We start from the raw sequence: 27,889 nt of genomic DNA, 5'->3' as shown, positions 1-27,889 counted from the left end.
ATCCCCCTCTACATTTCAAGCCAATGGAGAGGAGTTCAAAAGATGGCGCGAAACTGCAGATATAGTGAAAGTTAGTTACAAAAATGGAACCGGAAATTCAGAAAATGTCGCTACTCCATCCGCACCAAATCCTAACACCCCATTTTCCCTTTCTTCCTTTCTTTTCTTTTTTTTTTTTAAATTTTAATTTATTTCTGTTTTATTCAAAACATTAATCGAATATTTGGATTTTTTTTTGTCGATTAACCGTTTCTAATTTCTGGTAATTTTTCTATCTCTATATCCGCTGAAAATCCGGGGTCAAATATTCATGACTTTGTTTTTTCGTTAGTCCCAAGTTTTCTGTTTTGTTTTTGTTTTTTTTAATTTGGTGATGTGAACTTCAGATACTATTTTTCAACGTACGAAGGCAGCTTTGGATCGCCGGAGATTCTTCCGGCGAGTTTGATTTCTGCGGCTGCTACCGTAGTGAGTTTGTGTTCATTTCATTTCTTGAGTGGATGAATCTGTTTAGTGTAATTCTGAACAATGCAGCTGTTAATTGTTTTTCCTTTTTTTTTTTTGTTCATTTTAATTCTGAAGAATCAAACATGATGGAAATTGTTTTACGGAAATGGAAATGGAAAGAATTATATAATCTAGAGGACGGCATTGATTCAGAAATTTGAGAATCGTAGCTTTTTCTTTATGATAACGATGCTAGGTTTACCTGAGAATTGAAATTTTGGTTGGAATAAAAGGTAGCTTCTTATGAAAAATCAGAGATATATTTATCCTTTTTTTCGTTCTCGGATCGAATTAAAGAAGAAATGCAGTGAAATTCCAACGGGCTTCCATTTTCTAACTAATCTAGCTTTTAGGAAAATTTGTTGAGGGTTTTAATGTTAATGTCTTATCCTTCTCATATATATGGTTATATGGGCAAGAGTTTTTTTGTGTAGTTAATGTTTTTCCCCCTCTTCCTCAAAGAAAGATTTTAACAGTTTTAATGTGAAGAATGGAATCATATTTTTTGCTGAATTAATCTTGCAGAATGGTGTAGAAGTGAGAAGTTAAGCTATCATGAATTGCATTGCTTAGGCTGTATGTGAGTGTTTCCTTTGGGATTTCCACCTTATTAGTTATCAAATACTATTACACATTCATTCATGTATGGCTATGGCTATCAATGTTGAAAGGGTGGTTTTTATTTTCTTAGACAGTGTTTGAACTTTGACTAACCCTCTTTAACTCCTCATGAATATGCCTACCTAATTTGGGAAGTTTTCCTTTTGTTTTCATTTTCCAGGTAGATTGTTTTCATTTTCCAGGTAGACCTATAGGGAGATGATGTAAACGCACATATGAATCCTGGGTCCAACAATTACTTTAAGTTATGGACTTTGATCATATGAATGGAAGCAGTAAGCATTCAAGAGTAGACGTAGATGAAAGTGATGGGAGTGGAAGTGGTAAGCATTCAGGAAGACGTCTGGAACTTGTCGTTGGAAGCAGAAGCAGTAGGCATTCGAGTGAGGGAAGTGGAAGCAGTAAGCATTCAAGTGAGGAGAGTGGAAGCAGTGAGCATTCAAGAAGACATCTAGAACTTGATGATGAAACTGAAAGACGTAATCGTTCATGCGAGGGTAGTGGAAGCAGTGAGCGTTTAAGTGAGGGCAGTGGTAGCAGTGGGCATTCAAGAAGACATCTAGAACTTGATCATGAAACTGGAAGCAGTAAGCATTCAAGTGAGGGTAGTGGAAGCAGTAAACAATATCCAGAGGTATTGAACAGGAGCGGAGAAAATGAAAGTAATCATTTTGAGCTTAATCCAGAGATTATTAAGGGATGGGGAAACAATAATAGCTCTGAAATGCACCCAGAGGTAATTGATGGGAGTGAAAGTAGTAAACGATCGGAAGTAATTCAAGAGGAGGGCGATAGGAATGAAGGTGATATACTTTTCTCAACTGAAAAGCTGAGGTTGTCGTCCTCTTCATCCCCATCTTCGTCTGGCTCATCAACAGATGATCAGTTTCAAGTGGATAAAAAGTCCAGACCAGGCAACACTTCAACTTCCTCCCCTAAATTTGATGAGGATACTGAACCGTCATCAAAAGACAAAAGTAATGTTTCTGGTAACAACTTTCCTAAATCAGAAGGATGGCAAAATGGATCTGCAGGTCCCAAATCGACATCTCAACAAGTTTCTAGTGTCAGCCACGAATCAACATCAACACAATCCCCTCCGATCCAAGTGATGGACCGACAAGAAGAATATGATCCTTATAGGATTCCCTCTGCTGTCTTTGCAAGAAGTAAATCAACAACACCTGTGGATTGGAGTATTGCTTCTAATGAGTCATTATTTAGCATTCAAGTAGGAAACAATAGTTTTTCCAGAGATCATATTCTAAACCTAAAATCTGGAGAACTTTTCAAGTCAGGTGAGTTTATTGCGTTCAGTCCATCCCCTGTTGCTTTAACGGTGGACACTGAGAAAAAGAGTGTTCAATTGGACAAGAGCAAAGCAACTGTAGTATCAGATGACGCTGTCAAGGATAAAACAGGCCTGTGTGTTGAAGATCCAATTCAGGAAAAGCCAACACATCCCACGGTAACTTGGAATTCATCCACCATTTCTAACCATTCTGATGATAGTGGAACCAGTGGACACTCCTTTGCGTTTCAAATGTAAGTTAACGGCATTCTCTATCAGCAAATAATTCTACTATTGGCTTGCATGTGCTAACTTGTTATTTATGCTTGTGCACAACTTAACTTTTTCTCTGTGCAAAACAAGATGCCTCTATATAGTTGTTCATGTGAACCTAATATAATCAGTTACTCCACATGCATACATGTAGGTTATACATGTATGCATAATCATAACGAAATTTCAAACCTTACGCTTGCTCGATGAGGAATATACGCCTTTTGTGTTGCAGAAGAAAGAAGAAGAAAAAGAAGCAGAAGAAGTGTGCATGGCCATCATGCTACTGTTCTAATTGTAGCTGGGCGTTCTGCTACTGTACATGGCCAAGCTGCTGCTTTAGGTGGCCAAGCTGCTGCTGTTCTAATTGTAGCTGGGCGTTCTGCTGCTGTTGGAACTGTAGCATAAAAAGATGGTGCTGTCACTTTTCTACCGTGTATGCTTCTCTTTCTCCCTACCGATATTGTAACCATGTATCAAGCATTAGATATAAGCAGATCTTTGAGAATTAAAAACTTTGTTTTTAGATTTTAGTGCTATATATTGCATTTAATGTGCCTCTATTTGCTCATGATGTATATTTTCGGGCTGTCACAAACAATGTAAAATGATTTCAAGATGTGTTGCAGGAACTCATCGACTTAATTTATTTTGGATCATTGCAGTTTGACAGACGGAAGAAATGATGGTGTGAAAGAAAACGTGAAGCAACAACAAGAACAACAGACCTTAGACTCTGCAGTACCCTCAAAATCAGGTTGCTGCAGCTGTTGCACTTGGTTTCCTTCCTGTCAATGCGGATGGCACTGGCGTTGGTGTTACTCTTGTAACTGTTGTCGAGGAAACAGCTGTTGAAGCCTCAAGCCGCCCTCTCCCTTCCACAAAGACCCGTCTATATCTATCCGTTTTTGGGATGTTTGCACAGATCTCTTGCTATTTAATCATCATCATGACTTCCGCATAAATGCAAAGGTTCTCATCAAAGGACTTGCTCTTTCATTTTTCCATGGAACTGACATACTTCAATCGAGTCTAAAGTTAACATATCTTCTCTTCTCATGTACATAATCATGTCAGAGTCGGGTCCTTTGTCAGTGAGAAGAAAGGGAAAATGCCTAGGGAGGCAATGGCTGGGAAGGGGAAACTCATCTCGCCCCTACATGTTTTTGAAGATATGGGGAGGAAATTAACTTTTAGGTCGTTTCCTTCATGTTACTTTCTAGTTTATTAAGTGATACATTAGAGTTTCATTAGATTTGTTCACTGGTTTCTCCCAGCTTTAAAGTAATGGTGGAGGTCAGAAGCTTTCTTGTGCAGTAAATGGTGTCTTAGCCAGTCATTGTCTACTTCTTAGTACCCTTGATATATTCATTCATAAGTCATAACATGCCAATCACCCAAAAAACAAAAAGGGAATCTGATGAAAGCATAACTTGAATAAGTTTTGCCCTCCCCAAATGTCACTCAAGTAGAATGTCACCCCAGAAAGCCGCTTATGGGGCTGAGCTTTTCTTTGGTATTAATTTCTCTTTTGCATTCACATAACCAAAGCTTATTATTAAATGGAGATTCTGCTACATTTTAATGGAAATGTTTTTCCTTAACTTGAACCAATTGGGAATGGAGGAGAGTTAATGTGACCTCTCAACGACCACCAAGGCTTTTCTTTAACTTCCCCAATCAAAAGATGATCCACATTAATTGTCTAACTAGACTGCTACCCCTGCATGTCAAGAGTTTGTGGTCCAAACTTCCTAAAGTATTAATCAACAGACAAGATATTTAATTCCCCCCCCACCCCCCCATTTATTATAAGATTTTAAGTTTGTGTTTGGCCATTCCATCTTCACATGGTTACAGCCAAACTTGCTGCACAGCACATCATTCCTTCAAAATAAATAATTGGGAGACTCAAACAAAGTATCCAGTTTTCACAAAAGAAAAATGGGGAAATTAAGGAATTTTATTTGACAAAATCTACCCATTTCTTGGTCACTATCTATTAAACAACAAATAAAAGTAACATGAACTTAATCCAATGACTGCAGACTTAGACAGAGTCAAAACTTTCCCTCACCAAATTTTGAATAATCTAATTTTATTATTCTTGTTATTATCATTATTATCTCTTAAATCTAATTGTATTTGATTTAAAATAAAAATATTAAAATATAGTAAAAAAATTTAATATAAAAGCAAAATAAAAGAATAAACAATTCAACGAATTTTTTTGGATATTATCTTTAATTTTTTTCCCTTAAAAAAGGAAAAAAAAAACTTTAAACTCGTGCGTCACGCTGGCAATAGGATGACGTCAGCATTTCTTTTAAATTCCCACTCAGTTTCTTTTGTAGTTTTCCAGTTTCACTTTTTCCTCGTGGAAAACGACACCGTTTTATTTTTCTTTATTTATTTATGTGAGTGACAAGGTAAAAGATATTCCACGTAGACCGCAGAGACCAAGAAGGGACGAAAAACAATTTTTTCTAAAAAGGAGGGTGGGACCCACAATCCTCCTGGTCATTCCAGGAGCCGCCGAGTGTTGACGGCTCTGATGTATTAATTGACCGGCCGTTTGGACCCCACCTTCCCCCACCGGTTAGTCCACGTGGGCCCCTCCCTCCCCTTCACTCTGTCTGTCTATGAAGGGAAAAAAGAAAAAAAGGAAGTTGAAATAGAGAAACCAAAAAGTTTTAAAAAAGGAAACAGAGCAAAGCTCAAGACCCAGACTTTCCACAACCCCATCAAAGGAGAAGCAAGAAAGAAACGCGTTTTCTCATCCAAAGACTCTCCCTCTCCTCCCAAAATTTTAATTTATCACTAAAAATTATCAAAAAATTTTCTCCCTATAGGGAACACAGAGAGAGAGAGGTTTTTGGGTCCTTTTGGTGGACTCTTTCAAGAACAGAGAGGTCTTTTTTGTTGGGTGGTTTTTGTTTTCCTTAGGAAAAATGAAATGCTATCTGTTCTGTAAAGCTTTGATCTTGTTTTCGTTTGAACTGTTTGTTGTCTTCACCTTAGTTTCAGGGAAGTTGGTATCTGAGAAAAGGATTCTTTTGGAGTTCAAAAGCTCTGTTTTTGATCCTTCAGGGATTCTTTCAAGCTGGAACTCTACAAAGAACCCAAATCACTGCTCCTGGTTTGGAGTTTCATGCAATTTAAGGTCTCAGGTCATCTCCATCAGCATCCCTGGTGGTTGTGGAGAAGGTTATAAAGGTAACTTAACTCGAGCTTGTTCTTGTTCTTCAAAGCTGCCTCAGTTTCCATTTTATGGTTTTGGATTGAGAAGAAGAGCATGTTCAAATGGGAAACTTGTGGGAAACTTGTCACCTTTAATTGGGAAACTTACTGAGCTTAGAGTTTTATCTCTTGCTTTTAATGATATGGGTGGTGAAATTCCTTTAGAGCTATGGGGTTTAGTGAAATTAGAAGAACTTGATCTTGAAGGGAATTTATTTACTGGGAAGTTGCCTAATGAATTTGTGGGGTTGAGAAATCTGCGGGTTTTGAATCTTGGGTTTAATGAACTTGAAGGGGAGATTTCAAGGTCTTTGTCAAAATGTGTGAATTTGGAGGTTTTGAGTTTAGCTGGGAATAAGCTGGAGGGTTCTGTGCCTGATTATTTTGGCAGTTTCTATAAGTTGAAGGGGCTTTATTTGTCTAATAATCGGCTAAATGGGCGTATTCTTGATAATTTTGGAAGTAATTGTCGGTATCTTGAACATCTTGATCTGTCTGGGAATTTCCTAGATGGGAGGATTCCTGGTAGTTTGGGGCATTGTCGGCAGTTACGGACTCTTTTGTTGTTTTCTAACATGTTTGATGGTGTTATTCCTAATGAGCTCGGCCAGCTGTATAAGCTTGAGATTCTTGATGTTTCTAGAAACAACCTTAGCAGTTTGATCCCCCATGGGCTTGGAAATTGTGTTCATTTGTCGGCTCTTGTCCTTTCTAATCTCTTTGATCCAGTGCTGACTAGGCAGAGTTCAAGTAAAGAGCTGTCATTGGGATTGCCGCTTGCTACTACTTATGAGTATAATCGTTTTCAAGGCTCCATTCCAATGGAAATTACAACCCTTCCAAAGCTTAAAATACTTTGGGTGCCCAGGGCGAATCTTGAGGGGAAGTTACCAAGCAACTGGAGTGGTTGTGAGAACTTGGAAATGGTGGACTTAGCTCAGAACCACTTCAGTGGAGAAATTTTTGGAGCGTTCAATGGATGCAAGAAACTACAGCATCTAGATTTGAGCTCAAACAGGCTAACTGGCAACCTTGATGAGAAACTTCCCGTTCCGTGTATGACACTTTTTGATATTAGTGGAAACGTCATGTCAGGATCAATCCCCAGGTTTAATTACAGTGTATGCCCCGGTTTTTTCTCCTTGAGTTCTGAACTTCCCCAAACCCATGATCCAGCATCCGCGTATCTGTCATTCTTCACATATAAAACACGCCTTGCAATGCTTTTGCCATTTTCTGGTTCAAAAGCTGTGTTGATTCACAATTTCAGTGGAAACAACTTCTCTGGTTCACTCCCATGGCTACCAATTGCACCAACAAGATTGGGTAAGCAGACTGATTATGCATTTCTTGCTGGTGGAAACAAGCTCACTGGATCATTTCCTGGAAGTTTATTTGGAAACTGTAATAAGCTACATGGGATGATTGCTAACGTTAGCAAGAACAGACTGTCTGGTGATATTCCATCAGGAATTGGTGCAATCTGCAGATCCCTTAGATTTTTGGATGTATCTGAGAATGAGATTGGAGGGGTAATTCCCCAAAGTCTCAGGGAATTGGAATCTCTTGTTTTCCTTGACCTAAGTGGAAACAAACTTAGAGGTCCAATTCCTGAAGGGCTCCATCAGTTGAAGCATCTCAAACATCTCTCCTTGGTAAGAAACAACCTGACTGGTGCCGTTCCTTCTAGCTTTGGGCGCTTTCGTTCCCTTGAGGTGTTAGAACTTTCATCAAATTCTCTATCTGGTAAGATTCCAAAAAGACTTGTCAATCTGAGAAACAATGGTAGTGGAGTGAATTCTACCAGCGTTTATCGAAAGCCATTCCTTCTTTCACACCATGTATTCTCACTATCTGTGAGACCTGCTGATTTGACAACCAACACTGAAGATTCACAAAATGATGTTTCTCCTTCACACAACGCAGTCGATAAAAGTTTAGATTCCATTGAGATTGCATCGATAGCATCAGCCTCAGCCATTGTTTCAGTTCTTCTAGTTCTACTTGTCCTATTCTTTTACACCAGGAAATGGGTTCCAACATCCAGGGTTCAGGTTTCTGAATCAAGGGAAATTACAGCTTTTGTTGATATTGGGGTTCCATTGACATATGAAAGTATTGTCCAGGCAACAGGGAATTTTAGTGCTGGCAAATGCATTGGAAATGGAGGTTTTGGTGCCACTTACAAGGCTGAAATAGCTCCAGGAACCCTGGTGGCAGTGAAGAGGCTTGCTGTTGGAAGGTTCCAAGGTGTTCAGCAGTTCCATGCAGAGATAAAGATCCTTGAAAGGATGAGGCACTCTAATCTCGTAACTTTAATAGGATACCATGCCAGTGAAACAGAGATGTTTCTCATATATAATTATTTGTCTGGTGGTAATTTAGAAAATTTTATTAAGGAAAGGTCCACAAGAGCTGTAGATTGGAAGATTATTCACAAGATTGCTCTGAATATAGCCCATGCACTTGCATATCTACATGACCAATGTGCTCCAAAGGTTCTGCACCGTGATGTCAAGCCAAGTAACATATTGTTGGACAATGATTGTAATGCTTATCTGTCTGACTTTGGATTATCAAGGCTTTTGGGTACCTCTGAAACCCATGCAACAACCGGTGTAGCTGGCACATTTGGATATGTTGCACCAGAGTATGCAATGACCTGCCGTGTATCTGAGAAGGCTGATGTTTACAGCTATGGTGTTGTGCTGCTTGAGTTGATATCAGATAAGAAAGCTTTGGATCCTTCATTCTCCTCGCAAGCAGATGGTTTTAATATTGTCTCTTGGGCCTGCATGCTGCTTCGACAGGGTCAGGCAAAGGATGTGTTCACTACAAGGTTATGGGATACAGCTCCTCATGATGAACTGGTAGAATTGCTGCACTTAGCCATCACATGTACAGTGGATAGCCTCTCAACCAGGCCAACTATGAGGCAAGTTGTCCAAAGGTTGAAGCAAATTCAACCTTCTTCAATGAGATAATGAGGTTTCTGGGTGCATGCTGTGATCTTTAAGGAACAGCTCAAGTGTAGAAATCATAACAAACTTGTAATTTGTACATTCGCACCTAAAATGGGAATTGGAACATCACTTGGGTTAAGTTCAGGGGTTCTTGTTTTGCTTTTAATATGGTTCCTGTTCCCCTGGCCGAGGACAACCCTTGTTGAATCTGCAGAAAATAGCAGATGTGAATTTTGGGCAGAAAATGTTTTGGAGGCTGCTTTATACATGTATTCCAGGTTCACTTTGCATTTGTAATGTAGACCAAGGCAGGTCTGATATTGTAATTTAATGTTTTCCCTATTTTGCAATTTTGAGCTTTGTCCATGATTTGCTATAACCAAGGAAACTAATGCTTGATCTGAATAAATATTGGATTTTTACCTTCATGGATCCTAATCTTTTGCTTCATTTTGATGGTCTCAAGATTTTTTCTTTTTGGGTAAAAATTTGGCCAGAAACTCCTGTCAACAATCATTGGAGGATTTACTACATTGGAAATGATGATACTTTCTGTTCACATTTCTATGGTAGAACTAACTGTAGCAGATTGCATGGTTGGTACGATCTTAGGTGTTTGTATACTAGACATGCTTCTGATGAAATCACCAAATGGTGTCTAGGATGACCAATTCCTCTTGCCTAGAGGAAGGTATGCCGTTCATTACAAGCAGTCAAAAGCACATCCTGGAATTTATTATATACATTTTGAAAGGAAACTTTTAATGGTTAATAACTAGTCTAAGAGCTAACATTGCCATAATAGTGTTCGGCCTGCCATTAAACTTCTTGATCTTCTTGGTCATAATTAAATGGCAATTGCTTCATTTAGTGCAATTAAAATGGCCCCTGCCTGCTAGCCCCTGATCATCTCTGCTTGTTTAGACATATAGATATTACTAAAGAAGCATCGATCCCAGAATATCGTTCAGTATTTCCTAAGAAAACCAATGACAATGGTTCCAAAGATAATGAAAATGGAGATCTGAAATCGTTTTTCCCTCCACAAATCTGTTGTCTATATTGGATACAGCAAGAAACTACTTGGTAGCTTGTACATACGGAAGTGTGGCAGTCAATGAAGTTTTTCATTGGCTTTGTATGAGGAAATCATTTTTGCAATCTTATGAAGTAGCTTCGATGCGCCACCTTCTCTACCTTCTCTTTGGTGAGAGGTCCATTCTTGGAAATTATGGAGGCTACCTGCAAAGTCTGTGAAGAGTCCATCTACTTTTATTTTGTTTATCCAGTAATGGTACTCCTCATATGGATCTTGGCTAAAGTTGAAGTGCAAGAACAAGTTTTCATTTCGGAAGGTATATGGATGGACCTGAAAGGGAAAAACCAGGAGGCAGTAAAGAATCAGAGAATGGATTAATAAAACTCTCCTTTGGATTTCCAAGCCAATATGGAGAAAAATATGCACCTGGAGGCCATGAGCATGAGCTCTGGCAACAAGATCAGTAGCTTCACTTAAGTAATTATTGATTGAGGGTACAATTGTCTCCTTCCAAGGTCCAATTCCAACCACATAGTTCTTGATGAAATTGAAATAACTATCTGAAGTAATCTCCAAGAATGACTGCAGAAAGCATTTATTCGCTCTGTCAGGAATGCAGTAACCAAAAGAGATTTCTTGCCTGGAATAGACACCAAAAACAGTGGTTACATCTGCCTGGAATGATTATTAACAACTTAATTTAAGTATGAAAATCCATAGGAATTTCTTCTTGAACTTGCTGTGTTATTCTTTCTTCGCAAAGGAAAGAATTTCGCCTTAAACCATTAATTGTTTGAGTCTAGACAGAGCTACAAAGTTAGAAAACAAATATCTAAGATTGTTTTCATAACTGAATGAAAGGAATGTCATTTAAACTAATACCCTTTGGCACACTGCTCAACTGTGATATCTAGGACAGATACATACCAAATACAATTAAAAGAGGGTTCCTTTTTCTTTCCTCCTGACCAAGCAGGTTATGAATGAGGTTTAGTCAAATGTGCAGATCACTTTCTCCATGAGGCCATAACTAGATAATGGCCCTTGTGATTAGTTAATCGTCCACATCGACTTTGTACAGATAATCTACTACTGTTCTCGCTTAATCTAAATGAAAACAGGGTTGTGGTCAAGGATTATCCTTTTGAGTAATTAATCTCCCTGCAGTTGCATGGACAATTACGTTTAATGAATTGAACAGGCACAGATTAAATAACCACACTGTTGTTACTATGCATCTCTGTCCATGCAAATTTGTCTCAGTAGCACACAGGCTAACATATTCATAACTTTCCATGGTTATTATTTATGCAGGTGAGCTTTACATATCTCTTTGTATCATTTTATACTAAATAGTAGTAGTTGAGAGAGAGAGATGGTAGTCAATGAGACGTTTAAAATGATAATAATGCGTAAACCTGGTTAGTGTCCTCAGTTCTTGTTGTTAGATCACCTATCAACAAAACTTTTGGCAAGTCTGTGAGGTTCGAAATATATGTGAGAGAAGTAGGAGCAAATGACTGGATAAACACCGGTTGCCTCAGCCATTCTTTTGACATATAAGACCCTTTATATCCATATTTCTTCAGTGTCTGCACAAATTTGTCCTCAAACTTTTTTCCATCTGACCATTTCACCTGGAATAACAGCTTAAAGATGAGAATTTACAGAAGTTATAAATAATAACAACATATGCTTTTAATAATCAAGTTACTTAGTCCCTGATCAAAAAACCATATCATTCTGGCCTTAATTGAATTAAGAAGCACTAGTTATTGAATTAGCAGGTGTAATTTATGAACTTCCACAGAAGTCTCACCACAAGGGAAACCACTTACATGCTGGTTGATGAAAACCGGATTCTTTATCTCTGGATAAATTCCAACAATTCTTTTTGCATCCAATGCAAGTGAGATGAACTCTTCAAACGTAATCAATGGGAATTTCCCTGCATAACCATTTTTAGCAAACCAAAAATTATTCCTAACTATCTGATATATAAGTTTGCTACATTCATGCTGGGTAAAACCAACAGAATAGAACAAAACAGACCATTATATTGTTGATCCCGGAAACCATAGCGTTGCTTCACACGTAATAGCTTCAGTTCTTCTAGTGTGAAATCAACTGCACATAATCAGTCATTGTCAGTAAAATGGTTGAATGAGTAACTTTATACTTCTTGGTATTCCAAAAATAAGCACGCACAAGAGAGCCTTGCAAAGACAGATGCTGACAGGGAGACACTGTGATCTTATTACAGAATAAATGGAAAGAACATCTAGTGGCGATAGCAGCATAAAATTTAAGAAGAAAAGTGGATAACGAAAGGCAGAACATAAAAGGAAAAGGAATTGCTTTGGTACCAACAAACCATCCAGTGATGTTTATTCCTTGGACCTCATATGATCTTTTTCGATTAGCAAATTGCTTATGATTTGCAACATCAGTAGTATTATCAAGTGTTACATCATGAAAGCATATTAGGATGCCATCTTTGGAGGCAAGGATATCTGTTTCAATGAAATCTGCACCCTCTTCAATAGCTCTCTGGAAGAAACAGCCAGTGGCCATAATAAACAGTCAAGAGTTTGAAACAAGATCCTTCACCAGAAGCAATAAAGAGATAAACATGTAAAATAATAGAGGTCAAGATACAATGTGAATATATATCAGGGTTGAATGCAAATCAGTGATGGTTTCCAGATAACTCGAACTCGATGGTCGTTCATTGATTACAGCCAACTTTTTGCTTTGCCATTAACAAAAATATTTGGGTTCTAAACAGGGTTTAATCCCTTACATTTTATGCTGTAATGTTTTCCAGATCAGACAATGAAAGGATTAGACTCACTGAGTCAATGATCCAACAATTATACAGCTATTTACAACATGCTGAATTACATTTTTCCAAACTGAAAGTAAATATGAAATAAATCATCATGTAGATTGAAATCTGAAGTGGCACAAAAAGATACCTTGTATGCTGCAACAGTTTCTTCAGGAAACTCCCCATTTGAGCCTCGATGAGCAAAATTATACGGGCAAATTGATTGTAGGGGCTTTACATGTCTCCCAGCTGCTTTACTTGGAAGTGGATGTAGTTGTCTTCCAGCACACTCCCCAATCACTATAAGAACTATCAAAGGGACAAAGCCTGCCAAGAATAAACATCATATTTCTCCAGCAAATTAGTTTGTCTTCATGCATGACAGGATTATATATAGCTTCAACTTATCTTAGCTAATTCTGGAATATGATAAGGAATGTTATATGTAAACACAAGTTTTCTCGACTCCTGTGCGTAAGTATAGGTATATTCAATGGTCGTATATGACTGTAAGTTCCTAAATCGCTCTGGATCAGCACTGAAAACTTACCCCCACTGTTAAACCAAGGAAATATTACAGGTCAGACCAACCGGGTTTATTAAAAATCACAAAGATACCAAATTCTACAGCAAAAGAGGCATATGATACAGGAAAAAGAGTCTCAGATTTAGATGCTTTCATGCAGACTTGAAAAAAGGACGAGCGAAAGGCAAACTAAATTATATCAAAATTAGCATCTTTGATAAGCATGTGTATTGATAGCAGTATATGTTCATACAACAGGTTACATAAATTAGATTTGTTTTTTATTAAATAAACACTGTATTATAGTGCCACATGGCATGAATAAACGAAATCTTGACTGACCAATCTATGTTCATACAACAGGTTACGTGAATTAGTTTAGCATATAAGAGTTGACTGACCATAAATTGCCAGTCAACCCACCCCCCCACCTTTAACTCGCTTGGGGGGAAACTTCAGAGATACCTTGAATTGTCTGCAGAGTTGCAAACCAACCTCTCAGAAAACTGACACCTCCCCCACACCCCAAAAGAAAAAAAATTAGGGAAAGCAGGTGAACAAGCCAGCATATTCCTAACAAACTATAAGAACAATCCAATCTGCTATTGTACATTCCATTGAAAAGGAAAAAAGAAATAACCCAACTTGGAAACTGCAGTTTTTAATCCAATGACAACCGCAAAGTCACATGACATGCAGAGATAGCATTAAAACGAAGAAAAGTAGAAAAAAAAAAAAAAAGTAATGCTGAATACCAAACCAAGTCATTGTGCCTTCTTCTCCCTTAGACTGCTCCTCTGTTGACTTCTATTCTGTGCCTGCCTACCTCTTTAGAGTCTTTGGGTTAATCTGTAGCGTTTTTGTAGCTAATGAACGTTGACTGCTTTGTTGCTAAGCTACAAATTTCCATAGCTGTCCTTGTCTGACTAATTCTTGCTCCTTTCCGGATCTTTTGACCAATCATTATTTTATTATAGCATCATGTTATGGAAAATGTATTGTTTTTTTCTTCTCAATCAATCTGACTTCGAAGTTTCATAATGTAAATGTCATGATTCTTACACTAGTTATACAAGATTGCATCAGTCACGTTATATAGTGCTAGGAGTAACAGATTCAACTGCAGGGTCATAAGATTGAATTATTTCTTTCTTTTTTGTTGTTGTTGAGTTAATATTCTAATGTGCTAGGCATTAGCCAAGAGTTGCAAGGATGCTCAACCAAAAGAACATATGGTTTTGTTCAAGTTGTAATGTACATATATCGATATCCTTTCTTAGGAGTACGGAGATTTAATGTTCAAATCCTTCTTCCATGGATTTTCCATGTATATACGACGAAGAGAATACATATAAAGGCATTTAGTCATGGTACTGTCAGTCTAAGCAAAAAAAAAAAAAAAATTGAAAAGCATTGCAGCTTTCATGTAAAGATTACAAGGGCAGTGCTATGAGGATCAGAAAGTGATTGCAAGAAGAGAAAAAAAGACCATATCAATGATTCTTGCCCAAACACACAAAGGTTCTGAGACATACAGCAGGCATGAGAAAAAGAAACCACATGATCCAAAGAGAGGCATCCGAAAATCTCTCCTAGGAGACTTCAACAAAAGTAAATTAGATATTGCAAACTTTGCAATGGAAAAAAAATAATAAAAAACTGTTTTCTAAAATTTTTACCTTTCAATTTATCCCCATTTTCACATCCCCATTTTTTGAGGGGTGCCATCAAACTGCAAATTACAAAAGGGAAGCAGAGGAAGGGTTTACAACTATATGCCTAAGAGGGTGATCTACATCACCACCACCTGCATGCTTGACAAACTCTGCTGGAGAGAGAAAATTGCCATGGCATACACACATTATCCTCACTTCCTCTCCCTTCCCATACTTGTACAGAATGCCTTCTACTCTTTTCCCATTAGGACCTTCTCCCTTTGTGAAAACACAAGGCATATCTTCCATTGCATCCCCTCTTTCTTTCCCCCTATTTTCAGCTGCCTTACACAGAGTTTCAACCTCCAGTCTGGAAGTTCTGCATGTTTCACTTGTCTTTGTCCCTGAAGAACCGGTAGCCTCTTGATTCCCTTGATCTTGTAAGGATTGGGTGCTACCAGAGCTTCTTGCTTCACCACAACTGCTTGCTCCTGCAATGCATGAGATCATAAGAGGATGAAACCAGCTGCTCCCTGTAGGGGGGAGGATCAACCAAAGGCATAATCAAGCTTGATCATAAATTCACAACACCAATGTCAAACATGCCAGAGGTTAGGTAGCAACCTATTAACATAGGAGCATTTAAACCAGTTCAGCACTTGTGAGGTTAAATTTAAAAATTATTCCACATGTTACCAAAGAACAATCAAACAGGCTAAACCTGTAAAGTAAAAAAGTAGAAAGTGAAACTACCTGGAAATAGCAGGAGAAACCAATATGGTTCTCCTCCAAGTAAGCTGCAAAATATTTGCTGACTAGCGCAAGTGTCATTCAGGGCATGTAAAACCATGCAATCACTCTTAAGGAATTCACCCAGCAAATCCAAGGAGGTGAAAGCAACTTCAATCAAGGATGATTTCATCTGTAAGTAGACTCTTATTTAAATATCCAGTTATTCTTAATCATGTTTCCACATTGCAAATTACAAGTTCTATCAAGAAACTATCCATGATTTTTAAGTTCAGTGACTGCAAATATGCATCCGGTTATAGTGCGAGACTCCTATGTCAAATTGCCTCTAATACCTGACAAAACAGTAGGATTCTGGTCTATCTTTAAATATGACAGAAAAAGAAAGTCTGATTTGTCTTTTCTTAATCAACCCCGGTATTATCTAAAGCAAAAGTAACCCTGAAATTTTCCAATGTTTGACAATTTTGAATTAATTCACATAAAAACACACCTTTCTGCATCTACAAACTAGGACCATCATATGTAGTGGCATGGATACGTAATTACATATTCAGTTGGAACATAACTGCTGTTTAAAACACATAATAATCGATCCACCTATACCTCTACTGATTTTACATGGCAATTATTCTCCCACAACATCAAACAAACCTTAGCCCCATCTACTGCACCAATCTATTAATGATGATACTTGGAGTGTTAACTAGCAACCACTAATTTGTGCTCAAAACTCTCTAACAGGAAAACAACTGCATCTACCTATCTCTGTACAGCACCCACAACCATTCCTACAGTACTATAGCACAAAAAGCAGACAAGAAAACATACATACAGTATGATATTTTAACTGGGTGATTCATGGTTTTCTAAATGGTCACAAAAGTTGGCAAAAGAGATGGCACACGGTAAGACCTTACAGAAAACTTGAACTACGAATTTTGGGTTTGGGGGTTCCAAGCTATAATGCTGAAGTGGCCAGGAAGAACGAATTCTCATACTAAGGTAAACTATAGAAACAACTGGAAACCAACATCCAATAGATAGGCTAGATGAACTTGAATGAGGATTTTGTTTCCTTAACTAGAAACCATATGTCCAACACTAGAATCCATTGGTCCTATTACACATCCAATCTTAGTGCATAATTCAAAAACTAAAACAGAGCTAACAGATTACGTCCTCTGCCCAGGTTCACACTTATGGATAGGAGAGCGCTTTTGGCCAAATCTTTCATGGAAATGGATATGTAAGTTGGGAGCAGAGACTGATTGGCCTAAGAGAGAAATGCTTACCTTGATCTGAAGATGTTAACTGCCTCGCAGAAAATTCATGAAAGTCAGTCACAAGTGAGGAAGCCCAACCAACCCTGACTAGATGATAAATAAAGGACCCAACTAAACCTATCAAAATTCAACTGGCCTTTCCACGATTGCCACTTCTGCCCGTCCACACCCAAATAAACTAAGGAAACTGGGGGTGAGCCTACTTCTGAAGATCTATGAAGGAATGTCAAAACCAAAGCCTGCTTTCTGGGTCCATCCCATGCTGGGTTGCATATCTGTTTATCATAACATGCATGTAAACCAAGGACATTGAAATGTAGGTGAATTGAAGAAGTTTACTATAACTGATACCCAGCTTAAAACTTTATTATCTGTGCAGGAATTTCAGACATAGATACTTTCCTATGACTGCAGATAAGGACTAACTCAAAGAATTCCTAAGAGAATCTATGACTGATTTTACGCCTTTAAGTGCCCATGGAACTAAGCCAAAAACCATAAAGCATTCATCTTTGAATTGTTGCACCTTTAATTAACAAAATATATAACTTATTCTGTGAAAAATCAAATGCAAAAACCTGTTTCCAACTAGGGACCACCCTTTCTGGTAAAAAAGACACTAAGGTCAACAAATCAACTCTTTTTGTGCTTAAATTGAAGGTTTCCATTTCATGTGCTGTTAATTCAGAGCAATAAAGTCGGAGCAATTTCTAAATCCAAGTACCAAAATAACTTTGGGTAGCTTATTCACCAAGTTTAGCAGATATTTATGAACATCAAACAAATTTATTGTATATAGTGAAAATCTGGCAATGTTTTTTTTTTTCTTATAGAGGAAGGAGAGCAGACTTAAATCCTTAGTCTGCACCGGGATCTGTATTTATATATTAGTAGTACTCATTCATAAAAATTATAGCATGATTCATTTTAGTCAAAGCTTAGAAATGCAGCAATGCATTTCTACTTTGGAGAGTAATTTCAAAATGTCAACTGTTCAAATTACCATCTACAAGCACACCACTATCAATGTGTTCAGTTACAAGGACAACCCTTCCAAGACTGGTAGATTTTACCAACTACAGTTCATTAAACTCCAATTCAATAATTTTCTCCAACTTTCAAGGAAATCCAAAGCAACCTAGCCCAGCTACTTAGAGTAGCTAAGATGAGTGAATCCTTCAAGACTAAAAATATAGTATCCTTCCCAGCAACAAAATGTTATCAAATCCTCAACTTCAAAATCTAATTGAAAAACGAGGAGAAAATAATAAAATAATAATGTGACTGCAAAATGTAGGAGGTAATGCCAGTCTCCCAGCTGAAGTTAATCCCTGATTCCAATATGGAACTGCAATATCTAACAAAAAATTATAACCCAATTGACAATACCACTATCTACACCAAAGTTACTTATATAGAAAACTTTCAAACAAGAAGAATCTCAGAATTGAAACCAAATGCACATACAATCCCCTATAAATAATGTTGCAGAAATACCTTGAAGGGCTTTATTTTCCATTTCTGACATACTAGAAGAACTTCCGCCTTGTGATTCCACAGACCCTTGAGAACAAGGCTGCATAAAACCTTGTGAAAACCCAGCTGCACCACCACCTATCCCTTTCACCCCCACCACTTCACTCCCTCCTGCTAAAATCACCTGCCTTGCAGCTGCGGCCCAACTCTGCAACCCAAAAGGTGGTCCTACGCCCACCCCAATATTATTGGCCCTTCCAGTTTGCTTCTCTTCCTCTAACAAAGTCACCTCCATTTTCTCTCTTGAGCTCCTTTGCTTCTCACTTCTTCTCCTTTTAGCTGCCATTCTGCGTAGTGTCTGCAACTCTTTTCTCTTCCTCCACTCTTCCTCAGTCTCAGTAGGCAAAGAAGATGTTCTTATGAGAGTTGGGTAAGGGACTGGCGGCGGAGTATTGGCATCACCTTCTCTTAATATTGGTATTGAACCAGCAATCGATGATGACCTTGTCAACTTCTTTGCATTCTTATCAACCCCAAATCTACCTCCTAATGACAACCCAAGATTCAGCTCCACTTCTTCATCTTCTTCCTCTCCTTCACTTCTTGTTGAAGCTTGTGCTTCACTTGACATGAATCTTTGTAACAGATCTCTTGGGTACTTTTCTATCCGCAAAGAAAGATTGCTCATTCCCCTGCTGCTGCTGCTACTACTTCTTCTTCTGTTTTCATTCGCTTCTCCCGTTTTTGATGGAAGCATTAGACCAAAAATAAATAAAAGAATATAAATATAGCTAGTGTCTTTGCCTATGTAACAAAACCAGAAACCAGTCTTTGATCTGAGTTAGCCTTACCCATATGCATAAACTTGGATTATTAACATCAAAGATTGGTTTTTTTATTCATTTAATACAAATAAAAGTTAAGATTAAACAAAAACTCCTACTTGAAAACAATAGCTCAAACAAGAACGCCTCTAGTTCCTATCATTACACCAAAAACAATGAAAAAAAAAACAAATATTTGTAATTTTATTGATTATTTTTTACAAAAATAAAAAGGGTCAGAGGGAAACACTGGATTGGGTGTTTTACTGAATAGAGAAAAAGAATTGAGGAGAATCAGAAAAAATTAAGAGGGAGAGCACAGAGAGAGAAAGAAAGAGAGTTTTTTTGGAGGGGTTGGGTACTGGAAAATGGGGAAAAGGAAAGAAAGTATTTATTGAGTGACGAAAATACCCTCGGGTAATGACAAGGAAAAGTATCTGGGAGGATCCAAGTGGCGATCAGGAGAAGCGCCAAAACGACACGTGGTATGCGACTGACATAGTATTTGAAGGATGGCCTTTTTGGCGTGTCTTAAAACAAGTTAGGGAGCCGTACACACGTGTCATTATATTAATAAGGCAGGGAGCTGTGGCCACGTGTCTGTTTTGGTTTCGGTGTCTGGGAACTCGCCACGTGTGTTCCCATTTTTTCTCTTGCTCCCCTCTCTCTCCCCCACCGGCGACACCTCCAAAAACTCGTACAAGATGCGCCGTTGCTTTTGCTATCATGCGCCGCTTCTCTTAGACTTAGTTTGGTATTGTTCTCGTAACGTTGATATATTATCGTTTATAGTTTTTATATATTATTAATAAATAAGATATTGACTTCTCATTAATGAGTAAATTTAAAAATTTTAAATTCTTTAAAAAATAACAAATATTTAGAAGATATTAAAAAAGGCACAATAGTTACAAAAACTTCAAAAATATTAAAAAATTTTAAATAAATTTTTATATTCTTTTAAATCAAATAAACTTGACTAATTAATTATTATTAATTAAAATACTATTAGTTATTTTATACTCACGTGACATTAACGTAAGAAATAAAAAATATTACGTGATTATATAATCAAGTCATATCAACATTTATTATGATATACCAACATGACATATCAACGTCTTTATGTTATTAAAAAACTTAAAAGATAATGCTATATTTTTCAATTATTGTAAAACCTCTAGAAATTAATATCATTGGATTATGAAAATTTAATAATTAATCAAAATATTATTTAATTGATAAATTAATATTTTTTTGAAATTAGTAGTAGGAGACCTTGTCTTTAAAAAAAAATCATGTACCAACCACTAAACTAAATATTCATATACAATAAATTAATTATTTATTAATTTATATATTAATTAATAAACAATTAATTTATTAATATATTTTTATTTTTTAAAACATTTAATTTAATATATGCATTGTATATTATGATTCTATAACTATTACATAATTACTGAATTATGAATTATCATTATTCGTGGCGAGTAAATTATTGAAAACGTCATGCATGAATTTTATCATAGATGTGCCGAATCAATTTAACATGCATTAATTAATTTAAAAAAAATTCTCAAATAGCTAATGCATCTATTTTTATGATTCATCACACGTTAAGCTCTATCACTATTTATTTTAGGGTAAAATACCCCACTTTTTAAGTTTTAATCAAAATTTTAAATGGATCCGTTAATTTTCGAAATGAATACTTCATCTAAAAAATATATTTTATTGGATATATAAATTCAGACGTTAGTCAACCGTTATTTTAATGCATGGTAATATTAAAAAGAAAATTTTACCTTTTATGTTTTTAGTGCTCATAAGGGAAGGGAGCACCAATTTGTGTTCTTTGATTTTTATAAAATTATATAATAATTTTTTAAATTAATAAAAAAGATATTTTATTTTTTTATATTTTTCATAAATATTGTTTATATTTTTAAGATGAAATGTTTATTTTAAAAATTAATAAATTTATTTAAAATTTAGATTAAAATTTAAAAATATAAAAAATACTACCCTTTGTACTCTCTTCTTTCTTTTGAATTGAATCGTTTTACCTTGAATTGCTTTTCTAAATAATATGATTATATTCTTACTAAAGGGGCGAAACATAGCCGCAATTGTAGTGCCTGCCAAACGGAACTCATGTCTCCAAAGGGGCAAAATAAGCGGACGAAGCACCAACAGCCGCTGATCTGTAAGACAACCAAGTAAACGAGGAAATCAATCACCTACGACAAAAAAAAAAATGGGGCGAGGAAATGGGGAGTGATGCACGTGGTCCCCCCAAGGGAAGTGGGGCCCACAAAGGGGGGGTGGTGCAGAGGGGCTGGGGATGCCAAGTTGGGCCTTTTCTTTTTTCATTTTTTATATTGAAGAAAGTGAGAGTAAGGTGCTTGATGAGGAAGCCACGTGTCAATGAGTGAAAGAAGTTAACTATCGTAGAAGTGGGTAGGGGTCCCCACCCCTTCCTCTTTTTTTTTGTTGGGAATGGTTGGGCAAATGAGTGATTGGGACTATTCGACTCTGTTTTTGATCATCTTGGGTGACATCACAGTTTGCAGTCTGTCAGACAATAATAATTTTTAAGATACTCTCTGCTTTTCTTTTCTTTTCTTTTTTAATTCTTTAATATATAAAAAATTAAACATCTATATTATAAAAAAGTTCAAATTTTTATACAAAATATATCAAAATCTAAACTTTTATCTTAATCTTCAATTAAATAAGAAAAGCAGAACAAAAAAAAAAAAGGCGATCAAAGGATTAATGGTTACATTTTTATTTGTCTAAATCCAATTGACATTCAAAAAGGGAGTTAATTCATGTTAATTGAAAGTTTTATTTTTATTTTTTTCCAATTGGAAGAGTTGCAATCATGTGAAACCCACCACCAATTAACTTATGACAAAGACAAGTATAAAAAATATAATTTTATTACTAGTTTCTCAAGCTTTCTTTCTCCTTTAAAACAATTTATTTATTTTTTAAATTAGTCTATCTTAACTTCAAGCAACCCTTTTGTGATATTAAAGTAGAGAAAACAAATCCTTTTTCATTTTGATGAAAGATATTATGACATTTCATTTTTTACAAATTTTTTCGCAATGAACTCTTTATGAAAAACTTATATTTTATTAAAAAGTTAGGTTTTAATTTTATTTAAATTAATTTTGATTTGAAAACTTTTGATAATTTTATTAAATAAAGTTAATAACATAATCTTGATGAAAACAGAAATTTTTCTCGAGAATTTTTTGAAAAGCACAAAATATTGAAAATTTTATAATTTAGAAAAGATGTAAATAGATTGAGTTTGGAAGGAAGATGGGGTATTAGGGTATTGTGGGGGGCAAAAAGAAAATGCAAGAAAGGTTAGCGAACTATTCAATGAACTGACCAAAGGGACCGAAGAGAGAAGGACCACGTTCGAGCCACGTGTAAGGATAATAATTTTGACCCAAAAATAAATAAAATATATTCCCACATTTTCTTCCTTTTTCTTTTCTTTTCTTTTATTTTCTTTCCGGCTTCCAGTCCCATAATAAAAAATTGGTGTCAGAGAGGGCGGTAAAAAGAAAGACAGATGTTTCGTAGGAGGAAAGGGATGATCAGGGAGGACACGTCAGTGATGTAGACAAGGTATTAGAAAGATTCTCCGACATAAAAGTCTGACACGTGTTGGTTAGTTAAAGGCTAAACGACACTTGAAGGGTGGGACATGTTTGGCAATGTTTGAACGCGACAAAGGGGAGGTTTGATGACGCTTAGGTGGCACCTCCTAGCTTTCAGTCAGCCTCGCCCAACTCACCAGAACCCAGGTTGCTGATCATTTTCGCCATAACTTGACAGCTGTTTTCGTAAGGCTAATGATTTCCGTAACGAACGATTTTTTGTTTTTGTTTTTGCTTTTTTTTTTTTTTTCGTTTTATCGAACTTAGTTTTTTAAGCAAGAAATATGTATATTTATTATTAAATTAAATGTTTCGATATGAAAATTTTGATCATAAAATTAAACTAGTTAATATGTTAAAATTTGAATAGTTTTATTTTTAATGGATATTTTAAATTAAGATAAGGCTACCTATGTTGCTATTTAAAAATAATAGAGTCAAATTAGTTTCTGAACTATTATTTTATATATTTTTGTTTTTACTTATTAATTTTGAATTTTTTAATTGAACTTTGAATAAATGGTTTTTTCCATCAATAACTTGATGAATTTCACTTGAGTTTGGAACATTTTGTCAATAATTTGTACTCAAAAGTTTAGTCCACAATAATTGCTTTGTGTCACATTCTGTACGGAATGACACCGACACTCCTTTCCATATCAGTCCCCAACAGAAGAACACAACAATAACTTAGGAAATCAGAAATTGTATTTAGAGATTTTCGAGTTTTAATATGGAAAAAGGAAAAGTAAAATTTATGAGACGAGAAACAGTTACTATTCATAAGAGTAATCTAGAAACAGTTATGTAGAGTAGTAGTAGAAGAGCCTGCCAACCGTGGAAGTCAATAGGAACTAGGATAATAACAATCTGATGATGTATCCGGCAGGGTTTGATCTGCTCCAAGCGTCTCAAAGGGTGTATCAATTTCCCACAGCACTGATGGGAGGGTATCCATACTTTCATCAGGCTCATGAGCCCATTGCTAGGATAACTCCTGCTAATCCAATCCTTGTTCCAGATTTGGATGACCCAAAGGAAACAAGACAAGGTCAATTCTGTTTTTCTTACTGATACCGAATTGGTAGTAATCAACCCAGTTCTTTGTAAACACTACAAACACCCTGTTTCGATATCTGAAACTTTCAGCAATTTCCTCTATCTTTTCACAATTGAGCAAGAAGGTGGTCAGTTAACTCAGATAATCTTAATGAATCCTAGCAATGGGCTCCTTCTGCCTAATGAATCCAAATAGCATAACGAAACCCAACTTTCCAAGAAAATCTTATCAGCGTTGACTCGGATAAAGAAAAAAGAGAAAATTCCACATAATATTTTTCCAAAAACCAAAACTCAGAAGGCCTCCTTCTGCCTACCTAATATAACTTTCTAACAACTCAATGTGAAAATGGTAAAAAGAAATAATAGGTAAAGGCTATTTGTTTTTGGGTGCTGAAAGTAAAGGCTAGTCTAAATCTTCACACCTTAACTGTCAGTTTGAGTCTGGTGAGCAACTCTTTGACCCCCGTTTTGATAAATTTTCCTGTTAGTATCTCCATTTCGCCCAGCACTACCACGAGTTTGACCTGAGAACTCGCCCCTTTCAGTTTTTCCAAAGTTACGGCCACCACTGAAGTTCCTGCGGCCCCTGAAGTTGTCATTTTGGTAACCATTTTCATCTCTATAAGCACCTCGACCTGGTTTCACACCATTATTGGATCCTGCACATAACAAGGTAGTCATATTTAGACACAAATCATTAAATAACTGATATCATTGACCTCTAGTTGGATATTAGTTCCTTTATTTAAACTAGGGTAAACCATAATTATGTTCTTTCGGTTTGTTTAATGTAGTTTTCTAGTTTAATTGTGATACTTTACTCAGTTTATAGTTCTGAAAAGAGAGAAAATCCTTTTGTACATTTGTCTATGCGTTTTATATAAATTCTACTATGTTGTGAACATATTTAGGATAAGAAATGTTGCCTTTGATGCAATAAAGAGATAGTTACACAGAAGATGTGTTAACTTGCCTCGTTTTTCCTCAATATTAGCTTTTCTGTTGCCAATTGTAATAGGAGAAGCCTGAAATGATGAGAATTTGAAAATTTAGAGACACAGAGTGCCAACATTCAACACAAAACTAAATTTTATCTAATTATATATGTAAGATGCAACAAATTTATGAAACAACAGGTGACTAACAGCACCAACAAATGTCTGAACTATTCATTGTTTTGTCCAAAAATATTATTTTTCAAAACTGTCGGTAAACTTTTAAGCCAATGATAAGAAAAGGCAAGACAAATACCATAACAGCACTTTGCACGGAAGTAGCAGATTCAAATTCTACAAAGCCAAAGCAGTTTTTGTTGTCCTGAAATCATAAGATCCAAGTGAAGCTTGCAAGTGTTATGCCAAAAACATAGAAAACTCACAAAGGTTGAAACAGCTCTAAAACAGAACAGACCTTAAAGCTTCTGACTTGAATACCATTGGGTTTAATTGGTCCAAATTTTGTGAAAATCTCGCCAAGCAATTCCTCTGTTGCATTCATGGGCAAGTTTGCAACAAATATAGAAGTATTCATGCCTGAAACAAGTAAAAATGAAGAATATGAATGCATAAAAGAGAAGGTAAGGAATTTGTGCAATATATCATTTTTAAACCACTGGGTAGTCGTCAATAGAAGAATAATAAACAAAAACCTGAAACGTCATTGTTCTTTTCCAAGGCCTTATTGCTCTTAGGAGCAGATGCCTCAGGTGCTGCAGCTCTACGTGACTGCTCCATTGGTTTAGGTTTTGGAGGTGGAGCTCTCACAATAAATGGAGCAGAATTCTTTGTCAATGCATGTACCTGAAACAATTGAAAAAGAAAAGCATCAAAATCTACCTAAACAATGCTTCCAAATCACCCTATGCATTCTTATAGATAAAATTTTATTTCTTTGTTTCATATATGTGGTTTATAAATGCTTGCATGCATGTATGAACTCACAACAGATAGATACGACTTCTTTGGAGCATCATCCTGAATTTTAGGGGAAGCAGTCTGACTGGCAGGATGAGAATCATACTGACTTTCTTCACTTGAAGACACTATCTGCTCAGCAACAACCTCATTCTCCGAAACAGAAACCTTGCCGTTCTCCAGTGGATGACTGACTTCTTTGCCACTGTTACCACTATTATCTGAAGGAACAGTAGTGTGATTTGCCACTGCATTCTTTGGCACGTGAGTTAGCTCTGCAATCAAGAGCTAAAAATTATATATTGCCCCTATTAAGAATCAAACTCCATCTAAACTGGTGCATAAAACTCACCAGGTTCTGGGGACAAAGCAGCTTGAGTGCTCTCATCGACATCATTATTTGCCACACCCACTTGTTCATTGTCATCAACATACCTAAAAACATCATTTGAGACATAATAGCCTCCCTCTTGTGGAGCTAGAAAGAATGACTGTGTAAATTTCCTCCTCACATCATTCTTTCCAATCAAAAAGCCAGTAACTAATACAATCAGACCGTTTGCATATGAAAATTGAGCATCAGCGAAAGATATCTCAGCCCTATAACTCTGGTAGTCCAATGAGAGAAGCAACTCGTTTATCTCCTGTTTCAATAGTTACCGAAAAGTTCTGTAAATTGTTGTAAACAAGAACCAAATAAAATGCAGTGATTCCTGGTGTATGGTTTGTGTAAATAGAAACTTACTTTAAGGCTAGTCACAGTCTTCATCACACCATCGGGACCAGGGCGGCTTAACACACTCAAGTCCAGATAAAACTTATAAGCCTGTGCTGGTTCCTTATGAAGAATAGTGTAGAACTGCTTCACAAAGGCATTCCCAATCATTTGGGGGTCAGAAGCAGAAGGGTCTGAGTGCGTAGTCATCTACCAACAGAAAACACATACCGTAAGTGCAAAATATGTAAGAACCTAACACAATGTACAACATACAAGAAATCCAGGAATCAAAATCCCAAATATTGAAACATGAGAGAATAGGAACTGTCAAATATCTTTACAAAAATTTGGCAATTCACATAGCAAATGTTCAAAACCCTAAAAAGTCCAGACCTTTGGAATCTATCTATTCCAAGAAATCGATTCATTAATCATCAAAAGCAAATCTTGCAATATCTCTATACATAAGATCAATTCACAACGTTCCAGATTCTAAAAAGAGGAAAAAAATTAATGGAAAAATCAGATTAAAGATTAAAACTTTGCCTGATTCAGGCTACGTTTACAATACCAGAAAAAACAATTTCAATCCTTACAACCAAAAAATCAATAAACTGATTTCAGCAAAACATTCATGTAAAGCCCAGATCTAAAAATAATAAATTTCAAAGAATAATGCAACGGAAAAAGATAAAAAAAAATTAAAAAATTATGGGGAAGAATTACCTAGAATTGAGAGAAACAGTGCCCTGGCGGCACTGGGAAGAACAGAGAGAGTAGGGAGAGAGTAAGAAGAAGCAAGTGATCAGCGAGATTTTATAGAGAGATTTTTTTTTTAATTTGTTTCCTTAATATATTGGAGGGAAATTCTCGTATCCTCGGTGAGGGTTGTTGTTTTTGAAAATGGGTCCCTAGCATAGCCCTGTCGTTGATTCTGTGGACCCAGGAATTTTGGACGGTCGTGATCTACTCATGATCGGGTGCATGGGTTGGGGTTGGAGTCAAAAGACGCGCTTAAATTGGTAGGTAAAAACTGCCAATTCTGGATTTAGCTGTAGTTGGAGACCGTGTACAGGACGCGCTGAGGGAGTGCGGTGTTGATTGTTTTTAACTCCGTATACTCACAAAATGCCTGAAATCCAGGCTAGCATTAAGCTGTTTACCGAAACTGTAACCCCTAAAAAACCAATTAATTGATGACACGCAAGCACTCCAGCGCCACGCACGGC

General features: G+C 36.5%; 4 protein-coding genes and 1 pseudogene across 6 annotated transcripts; 2 read left to right on the top strand and 3 right to left on the bottom strand.

The window, feature by feature from the left end:
- The first annotated feature begins 385 nt into the window (after nt 1–385).
- LOC18610248 (suppressor SRP40-like protein) lies at nt 386–4,038 on the top strand. 2 transcript variants are annotated; one of them, XM_018114785.2, is made up of 4 exons: nt 386–468; nt 1,289–2,673; nt 2,928–3,128; nt 3,358–4,038. In XM_018114785.2, exons 2-4 carry the CDS (start codon nt 1,376–1,378, stop codon nt 3,545–3,547), a joined length of 1,689 nt encoding a protein of 562 aa, XP_017970274.2. In that variant the 5' UTR covers nt 386–468; nt 1,289–1,375; the 3' UTR covers nt 3,548–4,038. The 2 variants fall into 2 exon arrangements, with proteins under 2 accessions (XP_017970274.2, XP_017970276.2); XM_018114787.2 differs by lacking the exon at nt 2,928–3,128.
- Nucleotides 4,039–5,369: 1,331 nt separating this feature from the next.
- Nucleotides 5,370–9,323, top strand: LOC18610247 (LRR receptor-like serine/threonine-protein kinase RPK2 pseudogene; annotated as a pseudogene).
- Nucleotides 9,324–9,846: 523 nt separating this feature from the next.
- Nucleotides 9,847–14,160, bottom strand: LOC18610246 (glycerophosphodiester phosphodiesterase GDPD6-like). Of its 2 annotated transcripts, none has more exons than XM_007045789.3 (8): nt 14,046–14,160; nt 12,913–13,091; nt 12,301–12,484; nt 11,987–12,061; nt 11,773–11,882; nt 11,353–11,571; nt 10,361–10,516; nt 9,847–10,264 (listed from the first exon to the last, which is right to left on the bottom strand). In XM_007045789.3, exons 1-8 carry the CDS (start codon nt 14,056–14,058, stop codon nt 10,010–10,012), a joined length of 1,191 nt encoding a protein of 396 aa, XP_007045851.3. In that variant the 5' UTR covers nt 14,059–14,160; the 3' UTR covers nt 9,847–10,009. The 2 variants fall into 2 exon arrangements, with proteins under 2 accessions (XP_007045851.3, XP_088660021.1); XM_088803895.1 differs by lacking the exon at nt 14,046–14,160 and adding an exon at nt 13,756–14,011.
- A 608-nt stretch (nt 14,161–14,768) lies between these two features.
- Nucleotides 14,769–19,632, bottom strand: LOC18610245 (ninja-family protein AFP2). Its single transcript, XM_007045788.3, has 2 exons — nt 18,479–19,632; nt 14,769–15,436 (listed from the first exon to the last, which is right to left on the bottom strand). Exons 1-2 carry the CDS (start codon nt 19,212–19,214, stop codon nt 15,030–15,032), a joined length of 1,143 nt encoding a protein of 380 aa, XP_007045850.3. The 5' UTR covers nt 19,215–19,632; the 3' UTR covers nt 14,769–15,029.
- Nucleotides 19,633–23,657: 4,025 nt separating this feature from the next.
- Nucleotides 23,658–27,532, bottom strand: LOC18610244 (Nuclear transport factor 2 (NTF2) family protein with RNA binding (RRM-RBD-RNP motifs) domain-containing protein). The gene is made up of 9 exons (XM_088803894.1): nt 27,387–27,532; nt 26,688–26,867; nt 26,295–26,586; nt 25,970–26,217; nt 25,678–25,828; nt 25,440–25,561; nt 25,281–25,346; nt 25,003–25,054; nt 23,658–24,688 (listed from the first exon to the last, which is right to left on the bottom strand). The coding sequence occupies exons 2-9, from the start codon at nt 26,865–26,867 to the stop codon at nt 24,453–24,455; spliced, it is 1,347 nt and encodes a 448-aa protein (XP_088660020.1). The 5' UTR covers nt 27,387–27,532; the 3' UTR covers nt 23,658–24,452.
- Nucleotides 27,533–27,889: the final 357 nt, after the last annotated feature.

Source organism: Theobroma cacao, chromosome 2, assembly GCF_053813885.1.
Source record: "Theobroma cacao isolate CCN51 chromosome 2, ASM5381388v1, whole genome shotgun sequence".
Classification (NCBI taxonomy): Eukaryota; Viridiplantae; Streptophyta; class Magnoliopsida; order Malvales; family Malvaceae; genus Theobroma; species Theobroma cacao.
The sequence above is the reverse complement of the archived record's forward strand: the minus strand, read 5'-3'. Positions and strand labels throughout refer to the sequence as shown.